This window comes from Mastigoproctus giganteus, chromosome 1 (assembly GCF_048544385.1).
Source record: "Mastigoproctus giganteus isolate SK-2022 chromosome 1, ASM4854438v1, whole genome shotgun sequence".
Lineage (NCBI taxonomy): Eukaryota > Metazoa > Arthropoda > Arachnida > Uropygi > Thelyphonidae > Mastigoproctus > Mastigoproctus giganteus.
Window position 1 is genome coordinate 223,113,205 of NC_143575.1, and position 22,251 is coordinate 223,135,455.

The window sequence follows — 22,251 nt, forward strand, 5'->3', positions numbered from 1 at the left end:
ATTTTACTTTCAAAAAAGGTACCAAAAAGAGATATCAATAAAATATTACAAAAGATACCAAAAATAGTGTTGGTACTAAAAGGTATTAAAACTGTGATGTATATTGGTACCAAAGGTACCCATATACAACATGCAAAAATTAACAGAACACGTAGAAAACGTGGTATAACTCGTGAGGAGGGACAAAATTGGGTACAGTTCTATTCTCAGAGTCCCGTTTTAGCCTATGAACTGATTCTAGACGTTATTTTATCTGGAGACAACGAGGAATCCAGTACCATCTCTCCAACATCAGAAAAACTGGGCACTTACGGTGGAGCTGGTATTCTCGTGTGGGGCGGAATAATGATCAAAGGCCGCACCCCTCTTCATTTGATAGGGTTGCCGTAACTGTGCAGAGTTACCGAGAACAGATCCTAGAACCCTATACGCGACTCTTTAGGGATGCGGTTGGCCAGCCACTGCACATAGAGTTCAAGTGGCGAAGGAATATCTTGAAACTGAAGATATCCAAAGACTGCAGTGGCCAGTACGATCGCAGACTTAAATCCGATCGACCATGTGTGGTACGCCCTTGGGCGTCGCATTACACGCTGACAGCCAACTCCTCGGTCACTTGGTGAGATAAAGTCTGCGCTGGTGGAAGAATGAGATTTGTTGCCACAGAATCTTATAGATACCATTATATCGAACATGGTTCATCGCTGTCAGGCCTGTTTATCCGCTGGAGGGAATCATACATCATACTGATGTCATGTGACCATATTTTAGCATCTTGTGTCGATTCTTTAATGTGACGTTTTGGTAATTCTTATACAACTCCTATAAATGTCCCTTATACCTGTTCGAGGTTTCTCGCTGTCTCTTCATTTCATCGTTATTCTATGGTACACCACTACATAACATTTTGTCCCACTGCAGGAATTACACCACGTTTTCTACGTGTTCTCTTAATTTTGTAGAGCACTTTAGTTTTACTTTTATGTAATTAATAGATGAGTAGATGTTTTAGGTTATTTTAGTGCAGGTTTTGGGGGATTTACAATAGATGAAAAAGCAAATTTCTAGTACAGGTTTTGGGGGATTTACAATAGATGAAAAAGCAAATTTCTAGTACATTAAAAATATCTGTATTAATGGAGTTTAAAAGAACTTAGCAGGCTATTAAAATGCCAAGAAAAGGAATGTCCTTATATGAGCGGGGAAGGGGGTTGTTTTGTTCTTATAAGTTTAAACAGATAGTTAACTTAGTTTAGAAATGGAAGATTTACCTCTATGATGACAGATAACGTATTTCTGTTTCAGCAAGAAACAGACTGTCTATAATATTATTAATCAATGTGAAACAAAAACTACACTCGTATGTGTCTAGGAGTTTAGGCCGTTTTTGAAGACGAGTTATATGATAAAATTACACCAAGATTTCAAGCATTACTAAGTTCTTTTGCATTCATTCAAACCAATGAAATCACGTGATTGGAATGAGAAGACCCTTTGAGTAATTGCATCTACATTCACACATTACGGAGTTTTTAGGGATGGGGGATGACAAAAGTATATCAAAATCTAACAAGGAGACGAATGATTTGTGATAACCGAGAGAAAAGTGGAAGAGAAACCCGTTGAGGCTAAATGCAAAAAGGGCACAGGGTTGGGTTGGATCTATCCAAATATATTAAAGGAGGCAGCAAAAGAGGTCAAACTTTTTATCCACAATTATGAAAATAGACCAGATTCAGGGGAGGTCCCTATGGAGTGGAAATGTCGAATGTATTCCGAATTAACAAAGGCGAGGGGTCAAAGGGTGATATGAGTAATTACGAACCTGTTAGCTTGATTTCTTTTCCAGACAAAATAATGGAGTCACTGCTTAAAGAAGTAATGCAGTTATACTGAAGTCACAGCATGGATTTGTTAAAAGGTGATCTTTCCTGACCAATTTGATTGGATATTATGACACAGTGACAAAGAAATGATGCAAACAATAATTTAGATTTCAGAAAGGCTTTTGATACTATTGCACAACAAAGACTACTGTACAAACTGGAGCAGTGTGGCATTGACAAATATTATTAGTGGAGTTCCTAGGGTTTCATTCTCCCCACCGGAGAATGAAAAAAATTTGGGGGTAATTGTGCAGTCAGATATGAATTTCTCTTAGCAGTGCTGCCAAGGCAAACCCACGGGGTTTTGTCAATAATATACAGGAATTTTGCCAGTACGTATAGGGAAGTGCCGATGCGCCTAAAACCCAACAACAAGCCTACAGTGATGTGGTTCTCAATTGTTTCTTTATTTTCTTGGAGACCAATTAATTTCAAAATTCAATTTCTTGGTGTAACAAACACCAAAAATTAAATCCTAAACACAAGTCCTTTGTGATTATTATGACTTTCTAATAAAAATACGTATACTTTATATACACATTTAATTAGATATTCTGGTTACAACCAGAGTTGCTACATTTTCAAAATTTCTCGTCCGAAGATGACCTTGGGGGAGGGAAGGGCAATCCTGATATATTTTCTCCTCAAAATTATCGCATTTTTTCCGATTACATTTCATAACAAAAACATTCGTTAAACGTTATGTTAGGAAAAAATGCTACTTTTCTGATACAGTTTTAATAATTACCTACTTGTATAAATTTCTTATTTCCAGTTTAGCATCTTATCTAGTTTCAGTTTAGGACCTAATTATAAGAGTCCTGCGCAAATACGGGAACGAGATTAGCTGCGCGCGGCCGAAGTTTTTACGGCAACAATATTAATAGGAAGTTTTTCTTACATTTTTGCTGTTTTATTGACTTAAATTGGCATATTAATTTATTTTCTAGAATTAACGTATTCCTAGTTATGATACTAAATTTAATTTGAACTTAGATATAAATTTTGTAGGTTATTACTTAGTATCGGTAAGGATATCCAATATACGTGTTGGACAAGATTTTGCAGCTCCGGCGAACGCAAGTTTTTAATTATATTTAGCCGATTTATTAACTTAATTGTTATATTAAATTATTTTCTATTAGTAGCTTATAGGCCTAGTCAAGCTCCTTGGTTTATTTTGAATTTAGATAGCGATTTTGAAATTTAATTAATACTTAGTGTCCGTAGATTTACCGTTCGTAACTTGCCGCCATTGTTATACGATACAACGTATATCCCGAACTAGATAGTGTAAGGCAGTTGTTTTCAACCGGGGTGGCACGTAATTTGGGTTTAAGTTACTTAAACCTATTATTTTTTTAAAATTTATACATTTATTTCATTATAAAACGGTGTACAGTATGGTAGGGGTGCCGCAAAATAAAATAAATTACTTAGGGGTGCCGTTATTAAAAAAAGGTTGGAAACCACTGGTGTAAGGTTTAACGTGAAACTAGATAGCGAAACACGTAGCACTGTATTAAAAATCTCTTAGCTTAGTATAGTATTATCAATTAATCAGTAAATTTTATTAATCTTATTAAATTTCATTGTCAATTAAATTGTACTTTTTAATTAAATACATATAACTTGATAGGAGATACGGACGTTATATAACGTAATGCAGTTATAACACTGTATACAGTATATATACATATATATTTCAGTATCGAGTATTATCTCCGAGTTACGTTATATAACGTCCGTATCTCCTATCAAGTTATATGTATTTAATTAAAAAGTACAATTTAATTGACAATGAATTTAATAAGATTAATAAAATTTTAATAAAAATTTTAAGATTAATAATCAAAAGGCTGTGATTCAAAGGGAAAAAAAATCGCCCCCTCAGTTCTCCACTAAGCCACAGCACTCCCATTAGCTTGAGACTTTTGCTTTGCATCACAGCCTTTTGAAATGTACTGCTTGATGTTTGTGGAAAAATCGTGAACGGGACATGATATTGCCAAGGGGAATGTCTTTGTGTGTGTGTGCACGATGTAAGGAGTGTGAGGAAATCAGCATTGTTATGGACCTATATGAGAGCTTGAAGGACAGAGTGGATGCCTTCAAGGAATTTAAATTGAGGGGCCCATCAAGCTCTCGGCCGCCCACATCAACGCCAGAGCTTGCACTTGAACATCACGCAACACGGTGGCAACCCCAAGGCAGAATGCGCTGGTTGCATGCTGCAATGGAACTAGTTGTTGTCGGTGACTATTGTCAGGGAAACGGGAAACATATTGTGCAAAAAGAATAGGTGGAACAGGACCAGGGTATGTCTGCCAGGGGCAAAGGTTGATGACGTTGTAGAGCAGATATCATCTTTTAAGGGCACAAAAGGTGATATTATTGTACACGTTGCACTAATGATATTAAGAGTAGGAGGCTGGTGGAATTACTTAACAAGTACAGGTCAATGATGAAAAAAAAGCAGCGAGTTAGGGTTGAATTTGAAAGTGTCTGCAATCCTGCCCAGACAGGTTAGGAGGGAGTATATGGTGAGAGCCTTGTCGATGAAATCAGCCGAGGACATATTGTGCGAGGCTCAAGGGGTAGAATTTTTCTCAGCCTGGTCTGTGCTTGTTAACAGGAAAGACTGCTCCTACAGGAATGGGATACACTTAAATACACTGGTGTGCAAAATTTAAGGACCAGTCAGGTTTTTTACCTGCAGCTTCTCATAGGAGTGGCCTGGATATGGGAAAAGCATACCAAAGGAACCTCGTGTTGTACCGAAATAATGAAGGAAACAACAACGGAAACAAAACGATACAAAGGGACTTTATTCAAAAATGACAACATAGCACTGGCTACCATGATACAGATACATCACTGCCAAAGATGAAACAAAGGGAAGAGATGGTCCTCAGTAGGAGATATGACCACCCCTAATGTCGATGCAGGCGTTGCACCGCCTGTCTATACTTAGAACAATGTTGTTGATAAGTTATTGTCATTCCTCTGTCAGCGCCATCTTCAGCTAGTGAACATTTTCTGGTGGGTGTGGACGGGCCGCTAGGCGTCTCCCCAGAGCGTCCCATATGTGTTCGATGGAATTTTGATCGTTGAAACGGGCAAGCCAATCCATACAAACAATGTCCTCACTTTAGAAAAGCATATCAACAGCTGCAATGCGATGGGGTGTGGCGTTATTATTATTATTATTATTATTATTATTATTATTATTATTATTAGCCATATCTTCTCAAGGAAGCCTGAGGCTTATGCTGCACCAGCCAAAAATAAAAAAAATAAATAAAAAATAAAAAATTCCCGAGTTACCCTGAGAGAGAGAGAGAGAGAGAGAGAGAGAGAGAGAGAGAGAGAGAGAGAGAGAGAGAGAGAGAGAGAGAGAGAAGTAGAAAAGAATCACCAAGAAAGAGAACAATGATGATATCCAGTTCAGGACCCTAGGTTTGCCAAGCCCATACCAGATGTGAGCCCCTGGGGATTATAATAGTACCCCATATCTATAATCCTTCATTAATATCTAGACTAAATATATCTTTACCTATTATTAGCATTAGTAGAAGCATACGATGCAAGAAAGCAAGTTTATGCAGCATCAGCCGAAAAAAAAAAAAAAAAACCCTCCCATTTCACCCCTCCATTCGTTCCAAATGTTTGTCCAGCTCACCCTTAAATTTATTTAGGCTATTAGCTTCCACAACAAAAGAGGGAAGACCGTTTCACCAATCAACTACCCGCTGGCTAAAGGCAAATTTCCGCACATCTATTCTACAACTATCTTTCCTCAATTTGAAATTGTGCCCCCTTGGGTTCTTAGTCTGAGCAAGAGGAAAAATCCCATCAGCATTCAACTTGCTCAACTGAGTCAAGGCCTTATACACCTCAATCAGGTCACCTCGCAGGTGCCTACACTCCAGGCGCTGCAATTTGCAGAACTTCAACCTTTCTTGGTAACAGCACTCCTTTTTCTCCCCTCACCAATCTTGTTTCCCTTCTTTGTACTCCTTATAGCAACTCTACATCCTTCCTAAAATGAGACCTCCAGACCTGTACACATTGTGTGTGGCCTGACCATTGCCTTATACGAGATAATCACCTCCTTGTTTCTGCTAGAAAAATTCCTATATATCATTGACAAAACTCTATGACCTGCCCTAGCAACCCGTCTCAACTGCTCAGCGAACTTCGTATTTGACTGCACAATTACCCTCAGGTCTTTCACTTTCCACTTCCCTGAGTGAAGTACCACACAGTTGGTACTTTTCTCTTTGGTTATAGCTATCCATATCCAGTAATTTGCATTTGTCAATGTTAAACTTCAGTCTTCACTTCTCAACCCATTTTTCCAACTTATCTAGGTCCAGTTGGAATACTGTCTTTATTGCCGTTCACAACCCTGCCAACCTCTGTATTATCTGCAAATTTGGACATTAAACCTGATATACCTTCATCAATATCATCGATAAATATACAAAACTACAATGGGCCCAACACCGAACCCTGGGAAACTCCACTAACAACATTTGTCCACAAAGAGTAGTTTTTTTTTTTTTTTTTTTTGATTTGGTAGTTGTTGGCGCATCGGCTTCTGTGGCCATATTGCACCTCCCAAGGTTTTTGCAGTACTTTGATCCAAGCCCTAGGCGGGAATCGAACCCGCGACCTTTGGGTTGCCGGGCAGGTACTTTACCCACTCGGCTAGCCCGGTCGGCTACACAAAGAGTAGTGTCCATTGATTACCACTCTCTGTCGTCTCCCACTCAACCATTCCTTTATCCATTGTAGCAACTTACCCTTAATGCCATACCCCTCCAATTTATACAGCTGTCTTCCATGTGCATCAGTAGCAAAAGCTTTCCTGAAATCCAAGTACATGTATATGATATCAAATTATTTTTGGCATTCAGTTCCTTTGTAACCACAGCATAGTATACAATCAAATTGGTCAGACAAGACCTCCCTTTACCAAACCCATGCTGTGTCTCAACTATTACTGAAGTCTTCTCTAGATGATCCTGCAATGCTTCTTATTTTCCCCGGAACACAAGTTAAACTAACAGGTCTGTAGTTACTTGTGTCACCTTTTGAACCCACTTTGTGAATTGGTGATACATTTGCAAACCTCCAGTCCAAGGGATCTCCTCTGAGTCCAAAGAAGCTCTCATAATTATGGCTAAGGGTTTGCTTACTTCTTTTGCTGCATCCTTTAATATAACTGGATAGATCCCATCCACCTCAGATGCCTTTTTTTTTATGTTTAACGTCAACAATTTCTCCTCCATTTTCCTCTCAGTTATTACAAAATCACTTAGCTCCCTGTTAGAGTTTGATAAACTTTTGGCACCCCCTTCATTGAATGACTTCTCATGTGTGAATGAAGATGCAAAATACTCATTCAGTTTATCAGCTACCTGAGCATGATCATCAATAGTCAACTCATCTATGTTAAGTGGTCCAATCTGATTCATCCCTTTCCTGCTAGAGTTTACATAAGTAAAGAACTCTTTGCTGGCTTTCTTTGCATCATTTGCCAAAATTTTTCTCGTAATCTACCTTTGCCTGCCTAACCTCCTTTGTGACTTGATTACAGACTAGTTTATACCTGCCATAGGCTTCTGTGTCGCCTGATACTTTATATGCATCCGATACATTTTTCTTCTCTGCCACGAGCCTCATTGGTTCATCTGACATCTGGCGCACTATGGTCATAGTTGCCGATGCGCCCAATAAATCCCGAAACAAACAAACAAACAAACAAACAAACAAACAATCATCTGACATCCCATTTAGGCCTAAACCTTGAAGAGTATCTCTTAGAGGGAATGAAAAGCCTAGTATCCTCCAAAATTAAGTCCCTGAAGACTTCCCATTTTGAATTCAACGTTGGTAATATCAACAGTTGATGACACTGTAGGATAATTTAAAAACTGTCTGAGACCCCTGCAGTCACCTTTACGAAGAAAAAGCCCTTCCCTTTTGCCTTGATGGTAGTTACATCTTTAAGTAATTCCCACATCAGTACGTTTTGATCACTGTTACCCAGTGATTCCTTTATCTGCAAATTCGTAATGCTTGAATAATCACTGCTGATAATCAGATGGAGAGTATTACTCCCTCTGGTTGCCTCTCGAACATATTTCTGTAGAAAACAGTCATCCAATAAATCCAGCAAAGTCTTGCTATTTTGCAAGTGACCGATCCACAAGTTTCAGTCAATATCTGGAAAGTTAAAATCCCCCATTATAAGACATTCTGATTTACAGCCCCAATCTATTTCTCTGCAGAATTGCTCATTATACTCATCAGATTCATTATGCTTATAACACACACCTACTCTCATTTTTCCTTTTTCATTGCTTATTTCACACCAAACGGGCTCAACACTGCATTGTACACTAACTTCAATTGGATGCACTTCCTTAGATTTTTTGTGTTTCTTAACTAACAGCATAACCCATCCTCCCTTCCTGTCCTGTCTATCCTTCCTGTACACATTGTACTCCCCAAATTCCAATTCTGCACTGCTTATATCTGTGTGACAACACGTCTCTGATATCCCAACAATACTGCGTTTGATGTCTTGACTAGCACTTCCAGCTCATCAAATTTATTAGCTATACTCCTAGCATTGGTGTACATGCAAGTATACATGCACCTGTTCCTACTCTTAGTAACCATAACACAGCCCACGTATTTACTTGTTCCACTATGACTCCCAGCAATCCTGGAAATCTCCATTTCCTTGCTTTCCAGGCTGCTGCTCATTCTAATAGAAGCAGTGCAAGAATCACTTTTGCCTCTGCCTGCGGCCACTGTTAACCTTTTAGTTTGTGTATCCCCCCCAAGCTAACAGTTTTCTGACCCACCTAACACTGCCTCGATAGCATCAGCAAATATTCTTGCACCCTTTCTATTTAAGTGTATCCCATCCCTGTAGAAGCAATCTCTCCTGTTAACAAGTACAGACCAGGCTGAAAAAAAATTCTACCCCTTGAGACTTGCACAATCTCTCCAGGGCCGAATTCATCGACAAGGCTCTCATCATATACTCCCTCCTACCCTGTCTGGGCAGAATTGCAGACACTTTCACATTCAACCCTAATTCACGACTTTTTTTTCAACATTTACCTGTACTTGAGTAAATCTGCAGATCTCTTACTCCTAATGTCATTGGTTCCAACGTGTACAACAACATCACCTTTTGTGCCCTTAAAAGATGATATCTGCTCTACAATGTCATCAACCTTTGCCCCTGGCAGACGTACCCTGGTCCTGTTCCACTTATCCTTCTTGCATAGTATATTCCCCATCTTCCTGAAAATAGAGTCATCAACAATAACTAGTTTCTTTGGGACCAGCACATTCTGCCTTGGAGATTGCCTCTGTTTTGCCTGATGCACAGGAGTGAGCTCTGCCTTTGAGCTGGGCAGCTGAGAGCTCCAAGGAGACCCTCATTAACTTCTTCGAGGGCATTTACCCTACACCTCAAGCTCTCATAGACGCACATCAGAACACTGGGTTGGCGCCTAATTTCTTGACACTCTACACACCTAGCACACACACACACAAAGGCATTCTCCTTGGCTAGATCATGTCCTGTTTTAGAAACGTCGGCAAAATTTTCACTTGTCGCAAATTTTTTGAGACTGTGATGCTTTGGAGAATCGTCTCCTTCGTTTCTCCCCCAATTCACAGCACTCTCGTTAGTCTGTGATCTTTGCTTCGCAGCCCTAGTCTTGGTCATGATTTCCGTTTAAATACAATTTAATTAACAATGAATTTTAATAAAATTCATATTATTTTTGATTAATGATAATACTATAATAAGCTAACAGATTCCTAATACAGTGCTTCCTAATATGCTATCTAGTTTTACTTTTATACCTTACGCTATCAGTTCGAGAGATATATACGCTATTTCTTATCGACTGCAATATGGCGGCTAGTTCAACAATATTGGCGCCAACAGCGGGAGTCGCAACTTCCAAAAATCGCTGGTTAAATTCAAAATAAGAAGCTAACGAATGAAATTAAAACCTATTTAATATCTGTGTAAAACACAACGTACTATGTTAATTAACGAAAAATATGGTAAAAATTTAAAAATACTTATCCCTTTACAGCAGCCAAAAATCCACCGACTGTTCTCTTCCGCAACCCTAGCACACATAAACACGAACTCGGGGCCAATGGCACCTCGGAACAGACGCACATGGGGAAGGATTACCTCAGTCCAGTAGCGTGCACCGGTTACAGTACCGCCTTCCAGTATCTGGAATTGTGTACGTCCATCCAAGATAACACCTTGACCGCCATATCGATCCCTTTCAATGATGTTTGAGGGGTGATACTGTGTGCCAACCTCTCGCCAGATTAGCTGACGTCCAGAATCGCTGCTGAAACTGAATTTACGCTCATCAGTAAAGAGTACCTTAAGTAAAGATTTTTTGGGTTGTAACCTTTAGAAATAGTGTTGGTCCTTAAGTTTTGTATACCAGTGTAGAAAGGGGTGCAAGAATATTTGCTGATGCTATCGAGGCAGTGTGGGTCGGAAAACTGCTAGCTTTGGGGAATACGCAGACTAAAAGGTTAACAGTGGCCCGCAGGGAGAAAGCAAAAGTGATTCTTGCACTGTTAGAATGAGCAGCAGTTTGGAAAGCAAGGCAATGGAAATTTCCAGAACTGCTAGGAGTCGTAGTGGAACAAACAAATGCATAGGCTGTGTTAGGGTAACTAAAAGTAGAAAGAGATGCATGTATACTTGCACGTACACCAATGCTAGGAGTATAATGAAATAAGATAAGTGTAAATCCAGTAAATATCTTTAATTATGAATACTTTGTATTCATAATTAAAGATATTTACTGGATTCACACTTATCTTATTTCATTGTACCATGGATCCTAGTACACCAGGCCCATTTATACCTATGCTAGGAGTATAGTTAATAAATTTCATGAGCTTGCAGTGTTAGTCAAGTCATCAAAGGCAGATAATGTTGGGATATCAGAAACGTGGTGTACGGAGTAGCTCTGCGTTCCTATGTCCCGCCAGAAGGCAAAATAATTTGCCGCCCTACATGTTGGATACTAATAAGCGTTAAGCAATCAGAAACAATATCGAAAAAATTTCGGCGCCCTCTTGAACTGTCGCCCGTAAGCGACGCCTACCTCGCCTACCCACTTGCTGCGGCCCAGGTATCATACAGTCATAAGCAGTGCAGAATTGGAATTTGGGGAGTATAATGTGTACAGAAAGGATAGACAGGACAGGAAGTGGGGAACGGTTATGCTGTTAGTTAAGAAACACATAAAATCTAAGGAAGTGCATCCAATTGATATTGGTGGACAATACAGTGTTGAGTCCGTTTGGGGTGAAATAAAACTGGCAAAGGAAAAATACTCTCGATCTGATTATCAGCAGTGATTATTCATGCATTAAGAATTTGCAGATAGAGGAACCACTGGGTGACAGTGATCACAATGTACTGATGTGGGAATTACTTAAAGATGTAACTACCATCAAGGCGAAAGGGAAGGGCTTTTGCTTCGTAAAGGTGACTACAGGGGCTCAGACAGTTTTTAAATTATCCTACAGTGGGATCAACTGATCATATTATCAACGTTGAATTCAAAATGGGAAGCCTTCAGGGAGGCTACTAGGCTTTTCATTCTCACTAAGAAATACTCTTCAAGGTTTAGGCCTAAATGGATGTTAGATGAACTAATGAGACTCGTGGCAGAGAAGAAAAATGTATCGGATGCATATAAAGTATCAGGTGAAACAGGAGCCTATGGCAGGTATAAACTAGTCTGTAATCAAGTCACAAAGGAGGTTAGGCAGGCGAAGGAAGATTACGAGAAATCCTTTGCAAAGGATGCAAAGAAAAACAGCAAAGAGTTCTTTACTTATGTAACCTCTAGAAGGAAAGGGATAAATCAGAGTGGACCACTTAACATAGATGGGGTTGACTATTGATGATCGTGCTCAGGTAGATAATAAACTGAATGAGTATTTTGCATCTTCATTCACACATGAGGAGTTATTTAATGAGGGGAGTGCCAAAAGTTTATCAAACTCTAACAGGGAGCTAAGTGATTTTGTAATAACTGAGAGAAAAATGGAGGAGAAATTGTTGAAGTTAAACATAAAAAAGGCATCTGAGGTGGACGGGATCTATCCAGTTATATTAAAGGATGCAAAAAAAGAAGTAAGCAAACCCTTAGCCATAATTATGAGAGCTTTGTTGGACTCGGGGGAGGTCCCCATGGACTGGAGTTGTGTTCTGGGGAAAATAATGGAATCACTGGTTAAAGAAGCATAGCAGGATCATCTAGACAAGACTGCAGTAATAGTTAAGACACAGCATGGGTTTGGTAAAGCGAGGTCTTGTCTGACCAACTTGATTGGATACGATGATGTGGTCACAAAGGAACTGAATGGCAAAAATAATTTTGATATCATATACTTGGATTTCAGGAAAGCTTTTGATACTGTTGAACATGGAACTCTGCTGTACAAATTGGAGAAGTGTGGCATTAAGGGTAAGTTGCTGCATTGGACAAAGGGATGATTGAGTGGGAGACGACAGAGAGTGGTAATCAATGGACAGTGCTCTTCGTGGACAAATGTTATTATTGGAGTTCCCCCGGGTTCGGTGTTGGGCCCATTGTTGTTTTGTATATTTATCAATGATATTGATGAAGGTATATCAGGTTTAATGTGCAAGTTTGCAGATGATATAAAGGTTGGCAGGGTTGTTAACGACAGTAAAGACAGTATGCTTCTCCAACTGGATCTAGATAAGTTGGGCAAATGGGTTGAGAAGTGGCAACTGAAGTTTAACAGTGACAAATGCAAAGTACTGCATGTGGGTAGCAATAACCGAAGAGAAACGTACCGACGTATTTTTCCACTCAGAGAAGTGGAAAGTTAAATATACCTAGGGATAATTGCACAGTCAAATATGAAGTTCGCTGTGCAGTGTAGATGGGCTGCCAGGGCAGTTCATGGAGTCTAGTCAATGATATACGTAGTAATGTTGCTACCAAGGACAGGGAAGTGATTATCACGTTATACAAGGCAATGGTCAGGCCACACCTAGAGTACTGTATACAGGTCTGGAGGCCTCATTTTAGGACGGATGTAGAGTTGCTAGAAGGAGTACAAAGAAGTGCAACAAGATTGGTGAAAGCGAACAATGGGTGCTCTTACCAAGAAAGACTAAAGTTCTGCAAATTGCAGCGCCTGGAGAGTAGACACCTGCATGTTGACCTGATTGAGGTGTATAAGGCCTTGAATGGGTTGAGCAAGCTGAATGCTGACGGGATCCTTTCTCTTGCTCAGATTAAGAACCTGGGGGAGCACAGATTCAAATTAAGGAAAGACAGTCGTAGAATAAATGTGCGGAAATTTGCCTTTAGCCAGCGGGCAGTTGATTGGTGGAACAGATTTCCATCTTTTATTGTGGAAGTTGATAGCCTAAATAAATTTAAGACTGAGCTGGACAGGTATTTGGAACGAATGGAGGGGTGAAATGGGAGGGGCTTTTTTTTTTTTTTTTTTTGGCTGATGTTGCATAAGCTTACTTTCTTGCATCGTATGCCTCTACTAATGCTAATAATAGACAGCAAAAAATATACAAAATAAAACTATAGCACTACACAGCGATCCGGGTTATATATAGCAGTCATGTTGTGGCCAGCGAGATGCAAGTCATCAATCCAGAATTTTAGGTATAAACATATCTTTTCGAATCCTTACGAACCAGAACAAAATTTACATCAATCAACCCACCAACGCCTGGCGAATCTGAGACACATAAATTCAATACAAAAATATGAATTTGAATAACTAAAACTTAACACAATCCACGGAACACTGAATGACGCGACCACACTAGCCAACAACAAAAAGTAGAAAGAAGAATAACAACAAGGCAGCACATTAAGTGCATTAGCGTATTTATTCCTGTTTAATGTCACAAACTTATCTGCTATAGTGGGTGGAAGAACCTATGTTTCATTTTTTAAATTATTTTTAAATAGTTAATGTGTTCAAGGATTTTCGTGAAATAAGCAGGGCCGTGTCAGACTTTTAAGCACCCCGATGCAAACAAGAAACTCAGTAATACCGTATTCAGTTTTCCGACACCCGGAAAGATCCCGTTCATACTACGTAGTTTTTCCAGTCCCGAAGAGAACTGGAGTCTAGATACCGTCGCTTCCATCTTAATATGGCCCTAGATATAAGTTGTTTAATCGTAAGCTGTATGATGAAATTTTATTAAGAGTTAGCAAGAAAAAAGTAACAACTTAAAATATTTTAGACTCGCTCTCTCTTTAAGTACTGAGATTTTTTTATTTATTTTACTTAACTTTCTTCAGGACTTTCTGACCAAGTACGGGTATCTTCCGGTGTCTGACAAAGAGAATGGCAATCTTCGTACAGAGAAACAACTCCAAAAGGCTATTCGTGCAATGCAGAAGTTTGCCAATATCCCCGAGACCGGGGTAATCGATGAACAAACATTGAAACTGATGAGTAAGAAACGATGCGGAATGCCAGATCTGATTGGTACTTCGGAGAGAACGAAGAGATATGCACTACAGGGACAGAAATGGCCAAAAACTGATTTAACTTGGAGGTAATTTTTTTTTAATTTTAATTTTCTGAAGTTATAGGGGGGGGCATGGAATTAGTAGCATTTGTATATAGTTACTTGCCTAAATAAATAATAAACAGACTGTCATACAGAAAATGATGCACTGAATGCTAACCGATGCTTTATTAACTATACTACTTTATCCTATAATAAAAACCTTTCAGAACTAATTTACTTTCCAATTTACGAGATACATTCAGAAAGTTATATCTATTAATGTTTTTAAAAAATGGGTAGGAACAGTTAAAACTAATATTATTAGTCACTTTTTTTTTTTTTTTTCCTTTTTGTAACCTTTAACTAGGTCAGCACACTTGTTAATATACGTTTTATTCACTTTTGGTATATATTATTAAAGACTACTTATGGAGTTGGATTATACTTTATTTAACTGTAAAATGAAGTTGTACCTAATACAGATGCGATTTGATAACGCCCGTTAGATGATCCTTGAGTTCTGGGCAAGCACAACTAAGAGCAAGCTCTGGTTTTATCCGCATTGAATAAAAGTTAAAACATCGCCTTGCAAATATCTTACCAGGTGTCAACGGTGAACAGGTATTGATGACGTCTTGGATTTAACGATTTTTTAAGTCTAAGACGTCATCAATAATATACTCATATTCGTTTCATTTTATAGAAAGAGAAGTTTCATCGTTATTTGTCTTCCACTCTGGATCATATAGTGAACTCAGCTGGATTTCGGTCAGCTTTAAAACAACGAGCCTACCTACAACCAGGGCTATCATCCAAAATTACCTAACTACACTGTACTTTCAGTTCCTTCTATACCTCAACTGTTCCTTTTCTTCGCAGGACCTCATTCACAACGGTCTCCGTTCATTGTAAAATTCATTTTTCTCCTTACAAAGAAAACATCAACCGTATCAATTTGAAACAAGAAAAAGTAACACCTTAGTCAGACAGTAAGTTACGAATAAATGCAAATAAATTAACTGGAAAACGGAGACGTTCACCTAGAGTCAAAAGTGAAAGGATTAAATATTTTGATTAACTAGGAATATTCCTTAGCGAATATATTTATTTTGAATTTAAGAGTTCAAGGATTAAAGGACAAGTTTAAATATTTATCCGAAAGTAGGTCATTCACTTCAAAATGAATGAATCACAAATTTACGTTCTGGATGAAATACAGACGCAGTTAATCAGAAAATAATCAGATAATTATCATTTCATCATCAGCTGAGTCGTTGGCCCACAATCATTGCTAAATGCAAAGGTCATTTGTATTTTAGATTATAAGGCCCTTCATATACCATGAACCCGATTTCGATCAAAATAACTGACTTAAACACAATATTAATGAAAAATTATTCGCCTGAAAGTTCGAATTTTAATTTGATGTAAAGTAAAGAATTCAAAACGCGTAGGTAACTACGAATTAAGAAGATCTTAGATGAAGAGGGAATTTTATGAAAGAGTCTGCTAAATATTTTGTTATTAACTTAAATTCTAAAATATAATAAACATTCGGCTATTTAACTGATACTGCTTTCACAACAGCTCTATACAAACTTCTTCCATTTGTCCTATAACTTTTTACAATTGTTATACTTTATTTTTATGAATGATTCATTTATCGCGCCTTATCAGTAGAAATGGAGTGATAAATATGACAAGCAAAGCAATTAGTTAATTTTTAATTAACTAAGTAAATTTTTTGGTCAGAAATATTCAGAAAAGGAGAACAAGATCAGTAATGTCGGCTGGAACCAACATTTCGGATACCAAATTCACAGTTACTAGAACTTGATTAAATATCAAAATATAAATATATATATATATATATATATATATATATATTTTGATACTGACAGCAATCGCTCTATGCTGAATTGGCGCATTACCGACCTTCCTCCCCAGCTTTATGAAGAATAATATGCGATTAGAACTGCAATTAAAATAAAACCAACATTTGGCACGTACATACGTATTGGCATAAATTTTGCATAAAAGCAACTGAGTTACTTTTATGCAAAATCAACCACCATCAACAACCCGTTTTATGTGTCCCAACTTTTGTCTCGCTTGCATTGGAAAATTTGTTTTATTAAATAAACAGAAACGACAGCAATGCAAAAATTTATATTCATACGGGGCAACATCTTTCCAATTTCAGTTGAGAATGCTATCTCGCTCTGTACGTATAAAATCCCTGTACCTCATACTGTTGCAGTTTTGGGTGGACATTATTTAATCTACTCTATAAGTTATAGCTAAGATTTTTAATTTAATCGACGCTAAGCATAAGATGGAAAAACCAGCAAAATGTTTGAACATTTTTTATTCATCGATGAAAAAGGTTATTTGATTTTTATTTCTTCTTTTACCTTCTGAATCTATACAAATATCTGATTTGAGAGTTTTTAGGGTAAGGAATTTTTCAATTTATTTACAACTTAAAAGTTATGTATTAGTGAAACAAGTAGTTCTTTATTATTACTAGGAACTTGGTACGCAGACAGGAGGTTGGGTTTTCACTGCAGTATCTTTCCCAATCTATTCAATAGCCACTTTGTCGTGACTGGCCTATCAATTTTGATGCATAATGGCCGTGGTTCGCTTGCATGCGTAGCAAGTTCGGTTTATACTTGCAGCAATAACCAAATATTAGATTAAGCACTTCCTGAAATTTGGTTATTGTTTCTAGGTAGTACACCCTTTAATTCATTTCCCTATACATTGATGAGTATTTGGTGTCCCATTTTCAAAACTTGCCCAAATCTGTTCAGATACTGAATGTTAGTGCTACAAAGTGCAATATGATTGCTGTAGTTAATATTGGCATAGTATGGGTTATTCATCTGTCGCTATCTCAAACCAACCAAAATAGTAAATGATTATTGTATGTATTATTAAAAATGATATACACTAAAGAGGAAGAGATAAAATGCTTACCAGTAGTGATTTATTTTTATCCTTATCCGATACGATTCGCAAAACACTACAGTCAGACAAAATTCGATAGCACTACTGTTATACAATTATCTATGAAGAATGGTTTTCATCACGCATGCGTCAATTTATTAATCTCAATCGGGTAACCAAATGATTTATTAAATTGCTGGAATTCTAAATTATTAATATTTATATAAGTAGAGAAACTCCGTGTTATTAATATTTATAACAGGTAGAAGAATTCTAAATTATTAATTTTAAATCAGGTTATTAACATCGTTTAATAATTAATATTTAATTATAACGCGATCTACCTAATCGGTTAATAATTAAGTATCGTTTAATTTCATTTTATCACATGACAGCGACGGAATTTTTATTTTTATTTTTTTAATCCTATTCATTTCGAATAAACACTAACACGCACACACACACACGACGCGAGAAAGTTTGCTTTTGCTCAACTTTGCAATTATTCCGTCCAGTTTCAAAGCGTCGCCATGCGCATGAGTGAATTTTTTGCTGTATGTCCACTGCTTCGTTCATGATTTACGAATACGATTTCATTTATAAGATCGGTTATAAATACAAAATAAATACAAATCAGTAATAAATACAAAAAAGTATTTACTTTTATTATTATTATTTTTTTAGTGTTACTGTGGCAGTAGCACGGCTCAATAGTATTTTAAAGCTATTTAAATTAACCCCAGGGACTCATATCTGGTGAGTATGGGCTTGAGACACCCAGGGTCCTGAGCTGGATATCATCATTCTTCTCTTTCTTGGTAATTCCCTTCTACTTCTGACTCTCTCTCTCTCTCTCTCTCTCTCTCTCTCTCTCTCTCTCTCTCTCTCTCTCTCTCTCTCAGGATAATTCAGAAATTTTTTTTTGGCTGGTGCAGCATAAGCCTCAGGCTTCCTTGCACCATATGGCTGATAATAATAATAATAATAATGTTGATTCGAATGGCTCCGTTCTACGAATATGAAAGTGCAAAAATATCTATAATATGAATATGTATATATTGCTTAATTTGTAATAAATACTGTTTTTATTTATTTATCGTATTATTCATTTATCTATTAAATATCATAATAAATTAAAGTTGTGTATAGACTTTAAAAATGTTCAAGTCGAACATTTCTGTTCGACTTGAACATTTGCTGTCCTATAAATGCTCAAGTCGTCTCTCTGATTAACTTAATAATAATTATTAAAATTACTTATCCTAATAATTTATTATTTATTTAAAATGAAGTCATTGAATTTATTTATTTGATAATTAGGAATATGAAATTTGGAAATTTTACTGAATAGGAAATTTAAATGCATATAAGATCATTTAAAACATAACAAAGAGAAGAAAAAATAAATTAATAGATGTTGCTGTTCTGAATAGAAGTCAACACGGTTTTTCTTTTCTTTCGGTTAGGGCACGTGTGCCTTCATTCACTGACCTTCTTATCGATTTACGATATCCACATGATATTTTCGATAGCCAAGTAACTTTATACGGATATTTTGCATTTCCACCCTGAATTAATACTGAAATTCGATGTTTTAGACGTCATCTTATGAACACGAGCTCTAGACCATGACATCATTCCAAGACATACGATAGGCTTTTTCGTTAACAACAGGCTCTAGGTCATGGATGCAATGAAGTACTCAGGTACATCAAATGACAGCTGAGACCTCACTTCATGGACTGGGAAGATTATTATCTTTCGTCTCTTCATCAAAATTCATTTTTATTTAAACATTAAGCCTCTTTCAGTTGAACATTAGGCCTCTTTTTTTTTGTTTTTTTTTAGAACACGGCAATTTGAACATTGCTATGTTCTAATTCGCTACTTTACGTAACTTTTTTTTTTTCCTTTTTGTTATCCATGTTACCCCTCGCTCCCTTCGGACACGTAAAAAAAAAAAAAGAAAAAAAATTGAGATATATTGCCAACTTTATTACGAGTAAAATAACATAAAAAACCTAGCAGAAATTTTAATCGAATCGATAAAATTCCTTTTTTTTTTTACACAGTAACCAGCTAACCAGCGGAAAGGGAGAAGATCACCTGGTAGCTTTCCAAGATTTTGCTGCTTGCTACTTTTCGTGCATATATTTTTAAAATCATGCTATAATTAGATAAACTTTTGAACTTCACAAAAATGTAAAAAATTTAGTGCAGAATTAACAACTTTGACTAATCCGGTTAACGTCCTCATAAATATAATGTGGCTTCATTTCGCACAAAGTTGTGACTATTCTAAATTAAAAATATGAATTAAGCCATTCAATGATGAGATTTCTTTTTAGATTCCAAAAAATTAACCAACAAATCACATTTTATTAAATCTGACGGTATTTCGTATATTTTGGACATTGGACTTGGGTAAACTTGTACAAACTTAACAATTTCCCTCAACCGAGAAGTGTCAGTGTCCAAAAGTTAGACAGAGAACAAATAGAATCAAAAATCTGAAAATGCACTCATTGTATTCTGATAAAAATTTAGGTTGAAATGTGATTTTTGATAGGAAATCGAAATTTACTCAAATAGATTCGTTAAGAATTTATTTACTAATCATCAAGTGATGACCATGAGCAACAAAGGATGAAACATAAAAAGAAACCTAGCCAATAACGCTAAGGTAAATATAGAGATGATCTCCTGTGACACTAACTAGTCATGGAGTTTTATTAATTGAGATGTAAAAATTCTTCCGAAAAAATAACTGTCTAAAACTGTCTACTGTTGTTTTTTTATGAGTTCAGTTAGAGAGCAGACACAGTAGATCATAATATGATGGTTAGAGAGATCTTCCCGATCACTTGAAGATCTGCATAACCGCTGACTTATGATCTAATGTGTCCGATAGGCGCGATTTAAAATCCAAAGGAAAGGAGCATATTAATAAACAAAAACAAATGTGCTTACAAGGTAAAAAAATTTTTTTTTTCTTTTTGTCAAGACTGCCTTACCAAAAAAATAAAAAAACCATATGATGTGCACATGATATGGGCATTCACATGCGCGTATCTCTATTAACAGCCTATACAAATAATCTAGTGCTTAGAATATTAATTTAATCATAACCTAAAATTTGGGTGATAAAACATTTAAGTTTAGGGTTTATTAGATTTTGGTCTAGGACTTAGGGTTATATATATAAATGATAAATGTAACACAACAGATAATTTTAATTATATTTAACCATTGCTATTAGATTTGTTACCATGATTAATGATGGCATTACGTACATATGAATGTGAAGCTACAATTTAAACATAGTAAACTTATCAAGTGTAGTGAAAAATTAACTATAATGTATCAAATAATTGTTACTTTAAATTTTAATTTTAGTAACTCCAATAAATTTAATATCTATGCGATAAAAGGTCACTTATCAGCCATCTAGTGTTACAAAACGTTGTTTTAGATACGTAGCGAATGATAAATTAATGAATAATAAGTGAATACCAAGTATTACGGCGTTTAGCTAAACTATGAATGTGACATTACGATCTAAACTACAGCTCAATTAGGCCTATGGATTGACGACGATCTTACCATCCAAAAACGTCTGTGGGTGCCCCTATATCTCGACATGTTCTTGTACTGTTTGGCGTACTACCTTTATGCGTGTTGTTTCTGTTCATCTGATAAGGCGCCTTTCCCCACAACCACCACATTTCAGGCCTTGCAGTGCTCTGCTAGCTGATTGGCTCACCTGAGACTTATTAGAGAACTGTTGTTAGGTTTTAGGCGCATCGACAACTTAGACCACTCTGCATCATTGGGTATTATGTCTATAGAAGTTTATATTCAAGGGCCGATCTGTATGGGTTTTTTTTTTTTTTTTTTTTTGTTGTTGGCGCATCGGCTTCTGTGGCCATAATGCACCTCCCAAAGTTTTTGCACTACTGATCCAAGCCCGAGGATTCGAACCCGCGACCTTTGGGTTGCCAGGCAGGTACTTTACTCACCCGGCTAGCTTGGTCGCCCTGTATGATGGGCCCGGTGAAAAACTCAGAATAGCTCACGGGGAGAAGTTACTCCCCTCCTCCTGAGATCGGCTAACTGCAACCTTGATTGAAAGAATTTAAGATTCCTTAAGTCGTCCCTCGTGGGCAGCACCGTTGGTAGGTTCGCCGTCCTTCCCCCACCAAGTGGAAAAGACACGAATTCGAGTCCCGTCGATGATGGGAGGAATTTTTATGGGCCTTTTTCACAACGTAGCTGAGTTAGTCGGTCTCAGGCGAGGGTGTTTTTTTTTTTTCCTCCAGAAACTCGAGTTTTTCGTCCAGAAAACAGAAAATCTACCTCAGAACACACGCAATTTACAGACAATATACACGGAGCAATATGGTCTTAGTCGCTGATGCTTCTAAAATCCAACAACAACCTGCAGTCATCAACGGGAATTGAATCCGACTTATCAAAACGACAAGTAGCGAAACCATGATACTGCTACCGATAGGGTGAGCAACCATTCCGAATTTTGCGGGACATTCCGATTTTCGGCTCTCAATAGAGGCGTCCCGAAAGAACCCTAGGCGGGACACCATTTGTCCCGATTTATCACATAACGTAAAATATCTAATATAAAATATAATAATAGATCGTACTAAAATTCATTAATTAGCATAACGTGAACGTGTATAGAAAGTTTAAATAAAATAAATCTCCATCTACATCTTCGATATTTCTTTGTCTTAGATTCCCGGACACGAACAAAACACAAGCTTTTAATTGGTACGCGTG

The 22,251-nt window shown here is 37.1% G+C and overlaps 1 protein-coding gene across 4 annotated transcripts in view; it reads left to right on the forward strand.

Annotated features, from left to right (window-relative positions):
• LOC150091546 (matrix metalloproteinase-2-like) overlaps positions 1 to 22,251 on the forward strand; it is a 178,590-nt gene that overhangs the window by 47,519 nt on the left and 108,820 nt on the right. For all 4 annotated transcript variants that reach the window (XM_090384516.1, XM_090384512.1, XM_090384519.1 and 1 more), the window contains exon 2: positions 14,288 to 14,547. In XM_090384516.1, coding sequence (XP_090240642.1) covers positions 14,288 to 14,547 — 260 coding nt within the window. The remainder of the gene's footprint in view (positions 1 to 14,287; positions 14,548 to 22,251) is intronic.